Here is a 14,271-nt window from a genome sequence, read left to right on the forward strand (position 1 = left end):
CACACTTCCCCTCAGTCATTTCAGCAGATGATTTCTCATTTGCTTATTAACTCATTAACCACAGTGCTGTTCAAAGTTATCTTCATGGATGCCCGTGTAAACATAAAAGGAGAATACACACCCAAGGATAGGAATTTTTAAAATTTTTTAAGGAATATACTTGGCACATTTTTTCTTCAGACTTCACCCAATTCTGATCAGTACAGTCTCAGTTGGTATAAATGAGCCCAGTTGCATTGTCTTCACTGGAGTCAGACGGTGAAGATCTGGCTTTTTTGCCTTTAACTAGAGGTGCCTTCCCTATGGTGCATCTATTTCTGATGTCAAAGGGCATATATTTTTACCAGTAAGTCACTTTTGTACCATAAAAGCTTTAACTGGTAACTCACCAAGCACAGCAGTAACACAATGTGCTCCTACCAAGACTTGCTAGTTAGCAAAAGCTGAGTGTGCAGTACCCATCTTTCGCATGGTTTTTGCCCTCCTAAGATGCTGGTTGAGATTGAATAATGTTTAGAAAACCAGTTGCCTTTCTCTGTGTTCACCATCAAATGTCCTTATTTAAGTTCTTCCCAAATTTGTCGCTCAGCTGCTGTATAAGTCTTGCCAGCTCGCCAGTAGCTTGTGACTTTTCCTCTAAGAGTTCATAGCGGAGACTGGAAATATCTTGTTTAATCTCTTTAAGTTCTCCTAAAAGGAAGAAAATACTCTTGTTAGCAATATTGAACCAAATAATTAATCTCTATGGTTTTTACCTGAGAAAGCATTAATTTCAGTCTCCTTGGTAATGAATGTGTGTGGAGCTCCATATGAAGTCTCTGCATTTATACACTTACTATTTGACTTACAAGAAATAACCTGTACTGGCAGTAGTGGTACTGACAGCAATAGCAAATATGTATGGAAAGTTCATATTTTTCCTCAAGTCTGTTCTCTCTCCACATATTGATCTCCACCTACACAGGCCATTTGCAGGAGTGTAGCAGTTAAGAGGTGTTAGAAGGAGGTTCTTCTCCATCTGCATATAAATGCTACATGACACCATGGCCATACAAATCCTTATCCAGTTCAAAAAAAGTCTTTGGGCATGGGCAGTACAGTCAAAAATTGCTTTACTTAGATCCCAAGACAAGGTTGGGTGCTGGCAGGATTGTGGGTGTCGTAAAGCAAGAAGAAGTAGAACTGTAGGGCAGAGCAGGATTACATAAAGACAGATCCTATGATATATATGTTCTGCTAAGGAAAATTAAGTAGCCAGAATTTCAAGAGCATAAAGGTGGCTCAGAGTCACCACTGCTCACCTTAGTGTGAGCATGAGTCTGCTCTCTCTCTACAGAGGATGTTATCTAAGCTCAACTCTTTTACTGGCCATATCAATAGCAATACCATTACATGCTCTATTCTGTGTCAATTATAAAAATCTACTTGCCTTCATTGACCTCATCATTTTCTCGGTCAACCTGAGCCTTCAGTACATACCGCTTAATCAGACGTTTCATTATTTTCTGAAAAGAGAACAGAAACACTTATCTTAACACGAGCTCTCCACATTGCCTTAATTCTAGACTCATTATGAGCAGTTCAGACACCTGATTTCAGTATGAATAAAACCTGGCTTCACAGGGTGTAAAGAGAATTTTTTTATTGACTTCCCATTTATTTTATACTTTATATTATGAACTTTGTACAATAGTTGATTGACAGCCATTCCATAATGAGCCCACATACCAGGCACTTTGGGGTATTTAGTGGGATGCACTTGTATGCAGACTATGTCCCACAGACAGAAAGAAAACACAGATGATCCAATAACAAGCTAAGAAATGGGATCCAGAATCTTCCTTTAGCATGTTGCTGTTTAAGGTATCAATAAAAAAACATTTTACAGGAAGAAATATATGGTTAATTCATGATTTTAGCAAACTCTCTCACCATGATGAACTAAACATCTGACCTGAGGTTAACAGAAAGTCTCTGTTTGCCTTGCAATCAGGATTTTAGGAGAGAAAATAATTTTAGTGAAGGACAGAGAAGAGAGAGTTTGAACAGAAGTGGAGGACTTGGCTTAAGTGAGAGCAGTTTCTTAAGGAAATGGCAGATTTTAAGGGACATGCATGGGGAAAAAATAGAGCCATATAGATTGGGAGATGATTGTTAGTAAGGAACAGCGTATATGAAAATAGTAGAAGATGGCTATGGATATGAGCTTGCAATGTGATATTGTTCCAAAAATGCATGTTACATTTATCTAGAAGGAAAGTAACTTTGGCAATCTTGGGCTGCACACTGGGTTGCAGCTGAAGGCCTGCATCATTGCCTGCTCTTCACTACAGAAAACACACTCATCAACGGGGAAAAAAAATCTCAGCTATGATGAACATAAAAAGGATTGCTCTATCCGAGACAATGATTTAGGTCCATCCTCTGCAAACAGAGGAGAGATCACTGAGCATCCAAGAACAGATACATAAATGTCTTTCACTGACCAGATGGCCACTGTTAAGGAAGAAGCCTCTCCTGGCATGAGCTCACTTATTCACAGAGCAATCACAAGCCTCTGCTTTGAACATCCCTGAAAAATGCTGCAAGGAGTGTGAAATATGAATTAAGAACTCAGTACACCTGCTCTTTTTTCTTAGTAGCCAAATATGAATTATAGCAGTGCAAAAGGCATGTGAACATCAAAGAAGGATCCAGTCACTTGTATATGTCATGCAGTCATGGAATATGGGATGTCTAAGACCTGTCCTTGTATCAAAGAGGCATCTGGCTAACCGGGTGAGTCATTAAGGCAACAGAGATGAGGCACAGCGCACGTACGGTGTGTTGAAGATGGCCAAGGTAGTAGAATCCAGAGGGAGGTAGGGTTGTCACCTGAGAAAACATAAATGAAGTAATGTTTGGGGAAAGTAGGGAAATCCTGGATCCAAAAAGAAATTATTGTTTCAGAACAGACGACAGAGAAAATGTCAACTAAAACAAAGAATCAGCACACAGGGAATGCTCTTATTACCTGGAAGGATATGATAACATAACATCTATCTGCTCCAGTTCCCATACAGCGTGTATTTTTGATGGACACTACTCAAATGCTACCCTATATTAACCACTCTGTGTGATAGAAATCACAAGCTTAAGGCTGCCTAGTCTACCAAATACCTGTTGTACACAGATTTGTCTACAGGAATTAAATATTAAAAATATGACCACTTTTTAACAAGAGTCTACTTAGCCACTTAGTAGATATTTCTGCCAATAGCTTTAGCAAAGTAATTAATTTTTACCTTGATATTGCACTGTGGCTTCTAAGCCTTGCTTCTTCCCTTCTCCCCAGTACTGCCCCTTTTAGCTACAATGAGTGAAGTAGCCTCTTGGCAAATTATCCTGCTTACTGCAGGGAAATGCTGAACAAAACTTACAGACAGCCTCTTGATAATGAATGCTAAACCTGAAACAATTCAAATATGGCTGATTTCTATAAAGTACTATTCCCCCTTTCTCTAAAAGTTAACTGAAATTCTTCAGGTCTTAGAGATTTTTATGCTAAGGAACAACTCAACTACTGAGTGTTGGTCTTAAGAGAATAGGTTCTAGGAACAGGTCAGGCATTTGTAAATTATAACTCTGTACTGAATTCCATCTTTTTTATGTATTTATTGGCACAACCTTCAAGCTCTGCATTTGCCATCGGCTATCTGAACACCTTCTATACCTTCTAGGACAAAGGGATATGAGAAGAAAAGGACAGATTTGTGGCCAAGGCCACAAATGGGACTCATGAGATTTAGGGCTCAATTTCTGGTTCAACCATAGGTGTTTCAGGTCTGATAAGTCCTGCTGGACCTCAGTTCCTTGTCTTTAATGTGGAGGCCATGTTGTCTTCCCACTTCACTATTTATAGTGTTTTATTCTGGACTTCACTTATATGCACCTTTGAAGCTCACATTGTTACAGACCTTAATACTGCTATTTAATTCACAGGTTTCTTCCTGATGCTGTGTTTGTGAGCACTGCAGATGTCATTTGGCATGAGTGTGGGAGGTCCCAGGGCAGCGCTAATGGGAAGAAATGCTTTGCACCTTCATGTCCCTGGTCAAAATCAAACAAAAGTCAGAAGTGATCAGAGGGGGCAGCTACTCACTGGGGTATCAGATTTCAAAACTGGTGATCTCAACTGCACATGTTATCCGTTAGGCAGTAGAAGAGTTTGAGAGTGAAGCGGGCAAAGGATTTTGCTCATTTCTCACGTGTGTGCTATTTTGTCTGTCAAAGCAGCAAAGAAATATACCTCTGAGCCCTTAAAAGTACAAACTATTCCCTCTGTTTTTTCCTGACAAATCCTTTCCTGAGTTTTGTAGATGAAGATGTTGTTGATAGCGTGACAGACTGCGGTGCTGAAAGAGGGAAAAACTTCTGAGTTTAGCACAGCATTTTAGCAGTGCTCCATCTTAAAGTCTCAGCTCAAGAGGGTTTGATCAAGATATTATTTTGCTTGGAGTAGTTTATTCCAAGATCACGATGGCTATGTGTTGACATGTTCTTCCTACTTTTCAAATTATTGCATGTTTAGTTTCTGGGTATTTTTGTTACCCCTCAAGAGTACTGTGTGTATGTAGTCCAAGTACACAGACTGCAGACACATCACTTGATAAATACAATTAAAGAAAAGAGTTCAGCAAGAAGCTACTGCTTCAAAGATTTCCCAGTTGTAGAAGAAAGCTTGCTGGCCAGATTATCAAACTGTTCTTTAGATAATCAAGACTATTACACTCTCCTTATGTTATTTGGGCAAACCCTTCCTGCAGCAACTGAAACTTCCAAAGATCATTTGAAGACAAACCTAGTAGGAGCATTATTAAGGCAAAATAACAGGTAGTTATCTTTTTCTATTATTCACGGTCGCCTTTGGCTTTTTCAACCTTGGAAATAAGGGACTAATTTACCACAAACATTAGGCGGTCTCATTGAGAAATAATAGCTACAGGCAGAGAATGAGTCCAGCAGAGGCTGACACATCTTTCCATTACCTGTGGGTTTGGCTGGATGGGAAAATGTCAGAAATGCTGAAATACCATTTTGAGCGGGATACAATCATCTCTTCTCTTTGCCTTTGATGGTATCAAGCCAAATAACTCCAGATGCCAGAGTGAGTGTATTCCCCTTCTAACTTAGATTTTTAGATACTCCTCCTACCCTGACACAAAAACCTGAACAACTTTTAACACCAGCAGGAGTTTGTTACTGGTCTGCTGTAGAGCCTAGGAGCCCACTGTGCTGGATGCTGTACCAACGCAAGACAAACCACTTCTAGAATTGTCATTGCACATTTTATCCGACTTAACTATTGCTTTCCTCAACTGTCTTTAATGTTAGCTCCTTCAGACATATCACGTGCCGTCAGATTTCTTTTCACTTTATGTTAAAAAACAAGGAAAAAATCCTGTGGGGCACATTTTGCTTATTGTGGTACCCTACTACACATGTTTTCACAAGAAATAATACATCTGCTGGCACAAACACTCCAGCCAAGACAGACAGTTGTGTTAGTTGCTGCGATGACTGCAGCACCCTGTGCCACCACCGCAGCCACAGGTATTTTTGAACCATACCACATTGCAGGTTTAGCTTGGTAGGACGAGTCACTGCCAGAGAAAGCACATGCAAATGTTAATGCAAAGGCTGGAGAGATGACTCTATGCCATGACAAATGAAATGCTGTCAATGCAAGATTGGAGGATTAAAGCTTGAATGATATTTCTTGTATTAAATTAAATACCCTTGAGTGGAATTAATTAGCATGGCAAACACTAGCACCATCTGTATTTCCATGAGGGATAGGCTGCGTTTGTCTCTGAAGTGCCCCAGCCCAGTTCCGTGCCCGTGCTAAGCCACAGCCTGGCATTGACGGGAAGAAAACAAACATGACCCTGGCAGGTAAGAGCTGTTCACTGACAGATCTCTTCCCTGACTCTTGCTTTCATGCTGTGATTACCTGATATCTTGTGGGCTTGTTATAAGCATTCTTCCCAGAATAATTTTCTGTATTTCGAGTGCTAGAGTGAAAACGAACTTTCTGAAATTATAAAACATCATGACATAATTAAATCAATGATAACTTCTCATATCCAGACAGCCCCAAACTAAACAGAGCTTTATAAAAACAGTAGGAAATGGTTCAATGTATGAGTAGAATAAAAGCTAGCACATTCAGGTCTAAAAAAGTAAACTTTTGGAAGTCAGAAAAAGGTCAAAACCCACAAATTACTGAAAAATTTGGATTCTAAATTGTCTAGAGAAAAATGGTATTCTCTCACAAGTTTTAGACAAGAAGGTATTAAGAGGCACAAAATATGTTAATCTAATATAGATTGGTGATTATTAATTCAGAACACATTTTAAGAAAGGAAGAAAAATAAATGTTCTTGTTTAAAGAGAACAAATTGATGTGGTATGAAAATAAATTCTGAAACAGAATTGATTTTCATCGGTCCTTTTAAAACAGCAGTACCATTTGCTACTTTTTTAGCTCAATGAAAATATGCTTTTTTTTTTAGATAGAGCAGTAGTTTTTATCAGAGCACATCACAACTACTAATTTTGTACTCTAGAAGCTTTCAAGGAGATTTTTCTGAAGACTGCACACAATATTTGTAACAGATTTCTTTGACTCTCTTATCCACCTCAGAACATTTTGGTTCTAGTGCTAATGAAAAAAAATCACTTATTCAAAGGAATTAATTCATATCATAGACCCAAAGGAACCAATACATGTTATAGGTCTCTGAACCTATATGCAAGTGTATGTGCAGAGAAAGATCTGGTTAAGGGTTTTTCTTCCCTGACTGGACCAGAGATCCTGAGAAATAAGTGATTTTTTTTTGTTGTTGTTATTTTTTTTTTTTTTAATCAGGATGCTGATAATGATTGAACTAAAAGTCTGATGTAATCATGTCATTATTTTTTTTTTTGTTTCTTACTCATCAGGTGTTCCATGGTCTTACAGAGACTGTTTTGAAAATGATTTGTGAATAAAATCAACAGGCAAGCAAGGAATGACTGATACTCTTAACTGTTTATGTCAAAGCTGTGGAAACTATGAATTTTGCATGAGTTCCATGAAAAAGGGCAAGCTAGACACTGTCACTCATGTGGCTTGGGGAAGAAAGGGCTTAGACAAAATTTTATTACTTTGGTTTATGCTTTGAAGCAGAAATTAAATTTAAAACAAAGCAAGCTTCATGTGGTCTGATTCAAATAATGTTTTAAAAATATTACCTTTTTTAATCATTATTTGAGATAGTTAAAGGACAAACATTTCTTTTATTTCCAGACTCCACTGTTCTAGTGGATCTTTCACTAATCATAGTAATGTTAAATGAATTTATAGAGTAAAATGCCCCCAAATGTTCATCTACCTTGGTAATGCTTACTGTGTTGGGTAGTTAAATTAATTGATAATATGGAGTTGACTCCATGGATATACTTCTCCCTTCAATTTAGGCTCTGGCAGAGACTGAACGAACATCAGACCTGAGCAGTTCTCTTAAACTCATGGGAACATGATCTCCTCCAAGGCCACGGCCTGTGCCTGGAGCTGGATGGTTCACCATGAGTTGTCTTGCTCAGCTGTTTTCTCCTTCAAGGAGAGCCAAGAGATCCAGACAAAGCTCAAAAGCAGGTTGCACATTACAAAAGCAAACTCTTCAGACTCCTCCAACCTTCCTTTCTTTCTCCTCCAACTTTCTTATTACACCTCTTCCCTTTTGCAAGCTTAAAACTGGGGGTTGGCTGCTCACATCTCAGTTGGAGGGTCCCAGTGTCACCCACTTCTTCCTTCTCATGCGTATTTCCACACAGCTGGGGGTTTACAGCCTGGCTGGCTGGGTCTGAGAGCAGGCTGAGGGAATAGCAATGTGCCCTGGAAAGGCTGGCCAGCCTGTCAAGGAGCCACACCAGCCTCTCACATGCACTTACTGTAAGAAATAAGACACGACACATTTCAGAGGGCTTTTCTTTTCTTCCAGGAATGGGTTCTCTTGTGTTGTTCTCTTGTTTCAAACCCAGCTTGAGCTGAGAAAATTAAATAAAGGCCAGGACACTTTCAAGCAAAGCTGCCTTCTTGCATCTTTGAATCCACCAAATTCGATGCCAGCAGCCGAACAGCTGTGGCTGAGTTCCTGTGAATGTTTAGGGTGTTTTCTTCTCCACTGTAAAGCAGGTGGACTTGCCCTGTGAGTGGAATTGTGATTGTTATAAATTTATGTGCTAGGAATACTTCATCCCAGTGACGCTCTGTGCTGTGTTGCAGGTAATAATTTCCACAGGCAACATTATTTTCTCTAATTTCTCTGTCATTTTCCCATGGGGGAGAAAAGCTAATTCTGTTGGGAAGGGTCTGGATGATAACCATATTCTTGCATCTCTTGCTGTGTCAGGCAGACACTCACTGGTGCTGAGGAAAGCATGCTGCTGTGTAGCCAGTATTTCCAAAGAAAATTTCTATTTCAAATGACCAAAGGGGTGTTGGCTGAAGCAGAATCTACCCGTAAGTCGCTACACATCACTTGGCAGATGTGAGTAGAGAGGTTGTTAATTATAGCTTTAGGTATCTAGGAGGTGGTATTAAGCACCTTGGAAAGTTGTTCCCAAACCTGGAATGGCAGTAAATGTTGTAATGACGGTAAAATTAATTTGGAAATCACTTAAAAGAAGGTGGATGTTTTGAAAAGGCATAAAGGCCTGCTGGGAAGATGAGGAGTCAAGACAAGTTGGGATCCTATTTGTGCCTGTTTCTGCCCTTTGTATTTGACCTTGCTTTTTTGACCTTGGGAAACTCCCTCATAAAAATGCCTGCTTTTATAAAAGTTGCTCTTTTCCTGGTGTCCAGACAGTGCCTAGTATAATGAGGCCACAAGTCTGGGAGGACCCTCTAGATGCAATGTAATACAAGTAACATGCAATGATGAGGCCGAGTAAGAGGCTGTGCTGTCCCTCATCTACCTGTGTACCATGTAACCCCCTTCAGAAGGTTCCTGGCACAAATCCTTTCTACAAAGAAGGTGAAAAGTGAAGATATAACATACCCGTTGTTTGGAATTCAACATCCCCATCTCAAGATCATTTTCACAGTTTTTGGCCTTAGATTTGCAGAGTTTTATGAGGCACATTTTTATTCTCAGTATGAGATAATAAAATGATTTAGGGCTTGGCACTAGATTAAAAGGAGCAGGTAAAGTCCTTCCTTCGTCAAAGTAGGATAGCCAGAGCTTGGCACGTGCAAACTTCCACTCCACATCTGCATCCTCCTTGGGAACGGAAGAGAAAAAAAAAAAACAAAGAACACCCAAATGCATAATTAGTAAATAGGAAGGAATTTAGCTGTGAGAAGGACAATCATACAGGTAGGATTTTACTAGAATCAGATTTCTGTTTGCCAAAAACAAGACCCCTGCACACGTCTTTGTAGGTAATCTTAAAATAAGGAAAATTGGAACAAAGCAATGGATAAACTGAGAGTGTAAGTCCTTCAAATACTAGACTATTCCTATTTCCTTGGATATCAAAGGGGTTGTCTTTCAGTAACAATCTGGTGCTTGTGCTATGCTGATAAAAGAGTGTGTCAGAACACATACAGAGTCATGGAAAGCAGAAGAAGCTGTTATGTGCGCGACAACAGCAAAGCCTGTCTCTGATTAACTGTGATGCTGTCGAACTGCCACCTGTCTGTTATCACTGCTTTTGCCAGGAATCCCCCATACAGGGAGGAGGCTAGGAGAGGCTAGGTTGCTGATTTCGTCTATAATTAGCTGATTTCCTCACAGATCCTGCTTGCATTCACCATCATGTATCTCTAGATCAATACACCTTAATTCTCTTACTATTCACGTCAGTGGATAAAGGTGGAGAAAAAGTCCATCACTCAGTGCCTGTGAATCTCCTTTATGAGCTGTCAAGGTGGGCCAGGATCACTTCCAAGTACAAGGGCAAGGTTAGCACATACTTTATGGATCTGTTTGGCATTTATTTAGGAGGATGGTCAGGGCCGTGTATGAGGAGCATATTTCAGGCAAAAGAAAGGATGAGATACAGCTGCTCGACAGCTGTCCTCATTGTGGTTTATATGGAGGCCAGCAGCATCAATAGAAGCGTGGGTCTGCCAACACCCTGTACTCATGTACATCTGTGTGCTGCTGAAATTAATAACCTTTGATTACCCTGTACCTCTGAAACCTCATCAAAAACTGGCATAACACAACTGAGATGAATTGTCGTGGTTACAGCAATATGTCTTCACCAATGGAGCAGCACTCACTTCTGCCGTTTGGTCTTGTCATTGTTTGGGGTTGCACCTCACAGAAGCCTTAAGCTGAATTACAGTAGAAATCACTTGTGAACAGTTTTAATGCTTTTCTTTTAAGCAGTTAAGAATCCACTGATAGAAGTAATTCTGGTTTCTGGGTAGCAAAATAATTTTTTCTTTCCATAAATGCAAAGTTGGCAGGAAGCACTAATACTTGAGGCATAAACAGAATTAGTTGAAGAGGGATGTTCAATGGAAAGCATGAGACTATGGTCTTGTCACTCCAGCTAACAGTAAAACATGTCCCCGCTGACCATAATGGATTTTAATTCCTAAGTAATGACCATCCTCTGTCATTACTGACATTTCTATTGTCAGATGGACACATTGGCAAAAGGGACTTTCTCTGCAGTCAGTAGGATGACTCTGTCTTTAATCTCCCTGCTACTGAGGGTTGAAAGGAAATAGTATGAGATTTACTAGTTTTTCCCATGCCTCAAGTGGGAGGGGATTGGCCAAATCACTCACACTTGTTTTGCTTGCTGATAGTTACAAGTAGTCTTTAACAAAGTTTTGAAAAATGCCATGCAATCAAGAAGGACAATAAAGCATTTTTCCAGGAAAATGGTCATCAGAAAGTTTAGACTAGAAAGGTAGTTTTAGAGATTTTTCTTCAGAAACTTTCAAGAGCATCTCTACCTACCACAATAAAATACAAAATGCAGCAAGAGGTTGAGACCCCTTCAGAAGTAAATCTTGTTTAAGTAAAAGAGGATTCAGGAAGACTCTTGATCTTAAGTGGTTAAAACCCTTTGGGGAAATGACTCTGCCTTCTGCATGTGGGAAAGCTTCTAGGACAGAGAACATACGTAAGGACTGTCTGACATTTAGACGTAGTTACAGCATGCACAAGATAGAGTTGTATTTGCAATACAGTGCATGGATGAATCAGACATTACAGTGAGAAAATATTTTCAGCCGTGGCCTTTTGCAGTGTCAGCTTCTGAGGGGAGATTAGAACAAATAATTAATACAAACCCAACTACAGAAACTTGACATTTAACAAATCAGAAAGAAGAGGTGAGTCAGCATTATTATTCAAATAAATTTTTTTCTGCCTTTATTGACATTAGCAGGGAGTTGTTTATGTCTAAAGCATTTAGCAAATCCAGTCTGCTAATAGCAATACTATTGAACAAGGTTGATAAACCCTGCAAATGCCTTTCTGCAGAAACCTGTTCATATCTTTGAGGGCTGTGTTAATATCCTTTAAAAGTTGCTTTTTGTGAATGTCCATGCAGTTATGTTTTGCAGACTTAGACACTCCTCAAAAAAAAAAAAAAAAAAAAAAAATCTGTATCGAGGTTGTATGCCTGGTATTTGGAAAATATGGATTTTTAAAATATGCATACATGAGTTTCAGACCTAGATGGGCTTGGGCGTTTAACCAGTAGAGAACAGGGCAAAAAGCCAGATGAAATATTACTCAATCTTTCATAAGCAAACAATGCAGCTAAGGTAACACACATGGATAAATTATCATAACTGACAGAGGGTGTAAAAAATATCACAAACTGCTTTCATTAAACACAGGTAAAGGAAATTTGGTTTATTCACAGATGGTCATTAAAAAAAAAAGGAAGTTGACTAGAAACGATTCACTGTTAATTATTAATGCAGTCCTAACTTGGGGAGGACAGACACAGCCTTAACTCTTACAAAGTGTAAGATCTGTGTTTCAACAGCACTCTAATCTTGCATATGGAATAAGCAACAGCTCCCATGTTTTTTTAACATTTTCATTATCAATGATAATTAAGTACATTGAGTTTGTAATCTAATTTCCCATCTTACCTCAATTTCCTGATAGGAGTTGTTGATCATGGCTATTAGCATATTAAGCAGCACCACCACCATAGTCACGTTATATACTCCATAGAGTACATATCCAATATTCTCAATGAATTTATGATCATACTTCAGCACCACAGATATCACTTCAGATAAGCCAAATATTGACCAGAATAAGGTTTTAAAACTTTCTTCTACCCTAAAAATAAAGCAAACAATCATTTTATGGAGTTAACATGAGGTTAGCCAGGCCAAATGCTAATAATAAATGTGGCAATCCACCAGTATAAATATGATGCTTTGGCACAGTCATTGTAAGCCATTATTCATCACCCAGGGATGTGGCAAATCATATTTCCTGATTTGATAAAGAAATATGATTTGTGATTAATACTATAATGTTACAGTGTCCCCTTATTTGTTCCATCTGTTCTTCTCAGGTGCATTATTTATCACTTGGATTTTGTGTCCCTATTAAGGACGACTTCTCCATGGACAACTTGCAGTTTGAAACTTTTTGTGTAGGGCTTTGTAATTCTACTCACTCACTCTTTTCTCATCCAGAGAAGACAGGCAGAGATTATCTGAGAAAGGGAAGAAGGAACCTGGTTTGACCTCCATATATGTCATTTCCAGGGCAGAAGAGAAGCATGACCTTTTACCGAAGAGGAGTGACTGAAAAGTTCTGATTAGTGGCATTAATATAATGAGCACACAGCGCAAATACAGTCATCCCATAGTCTGATTTTCTTCCCATCCTGCTTTGGGACTGCAAACAAGTCAGACACCCGAGCATTTGTAGCAAAAATTTGAAATTACGGAGTGGTAGATGTTGCAGAGAAGCATTTTGATTTGATTATTACACTTGCTCAAAGGTAAAAAGGAAGCAGAGGAAAATAAAAAGGTTGAAAGACATGAAAAAAAGAGGGGAATAAGCCAACAACAAAGACAAGTGGCGCTGGAAAGGATGTGGCTGGACTGACAAGTCAGAAGGAGAATTTGATGCAAAGGAGCTAAAGCTGCAACAGGCAGAAGGGGAGCAGCCACAGCTGAATAGGAAGGAAGGAAGGAGAAGGAGGGACGCTGGTACATTTTGGAAGCAGTTTGCTTAATTTTTAATTTAGAAACAATTTTGCCTTCACCAAACAATCCTTAGCATGGTAACAGTTAATTACCTCCCCTCTCCCCCCGTCTGCCAGGAGGTAAACGCCTTCTAAGAAAACAATACCATTTACAAATTATTTTGATTAAATTTTTTTTACTAGGATGGCAGCCTAATCCTGCTAAATCTGTTCATAAAAGCAGATTATAGACACAAACTATGACGTATCCTAAGGGAAAAATAAGCTTTACATTGACTCCAGTATCAATTACACCATGCATAAAAGCAAAATAAATTATTTTTAACCCTTTGAAAGGTTAGTGCAGAGCACAGGGCAATTACTTGCTGCCACAGCAAACTGGTATTTATCTCCCATCATAATTGACTGTATTCCATATTCCATTTACATGTAGTAGTAAGACTGCAGTAAATGTTTAGGTTTTATTTTCAGCCAGTATAACTGCATTAACTTGTGGGGAGTAACCCTGAGCGGTGTTTCAAACAGAATTTAGTTTAAAATGTGGCTTTCTATTGAGTCTCCATGTCAGTCAGAGGCACTGATAGCACGTTCACTCTCCCTTGTTGCTTTGCACGAGGCTGGGACACCACGCAGAGATACGCTTGTGGGATGAGCTATGAGTGTGCTGCAAACAAGTGCCATCACTTTCCCACTTGCTGGACGTTTCCTCTCCTGTAACACTTTGCTCGTCTGCAGAAAAGGGTAGCTGGCATTAATGTGTCAGATACCCTTCACTTTTACGGTAGCAATGTGACCAGTGCTTGTTCTATAAATGTTGTACCTTCCAGTTAAAGAACGTATTTAACCCCAAAAATCTCTGACTTTGAAACCCACCACCTAAGTCACTTATCAAGCTAATAAAAATCGTAACCTCCAGCCTTGATCCCAGCTGCACCCTGCTATTAACCTTTCTTTTTTAATTTGGAAAGGTTCCCTTAGTTTTCCACCCTGCCAGCAGATTTTAATACAATGTGTCAACTCACTCCTTTTCCACAGCTT

The 14,271-nt window shown here is 39.3% G+C and overlaps 1 protein-coding gene across 1 annotated transcript in view; it reads right to left on the reverse strand.

Annotated features, from left to right (window-relative positions):
• Positions 1-450: 450 nt before the first annotated feature.
• The window catches only part of TRPC7 (transient receptor potential cation channel subfamily C member 7), a 79,518-nt gene continuing 65,697 nt past the window's right edge, over positions 451-14,271 (reverse strand). The window contains exons 8-13 of the mRNA XM_074838271.1: positions 12,155-12,350; positions 9,084-9,305; positions 5,993-6,073; positions 2,821-2,874; positions 1,430-1,505; positions 451-690 (exon numbers count right to left, since the gene is read on the reverse strand). Coding sequence (XP_074694372.1) covers positions 548-690; positions 1,430-1,505; positions 2,821-2,874; positions 5,993-6,073; positions 9,084-9,305; positions 12,155-12,350 — 772 coding nt within the window. The 3' untranslated portion in view covers positions 451-547. The remainder of the gene's footprint in view (positions 691-1,429; positions 1,506-2,820; positions 2,875-5,992; positions 6,074-9,083; positions 9,306-12,154; positions 12,351-14,271) is intronic.

Source organism: Strix aluco, chromosome 13 (assembly GCF_031877795.1).
Source record: "Strix aluco isolate bStrAlu1 chromosome 13, bStrAlu1.hap1, whole genome shotgun sequence".
NCBI classification, from domain to species: domain Eukaryota; kingdom Metazoa; phylum Chordata; class Aves; order Strigiformes; family Strigidae; genus Strix; species Strix aluco.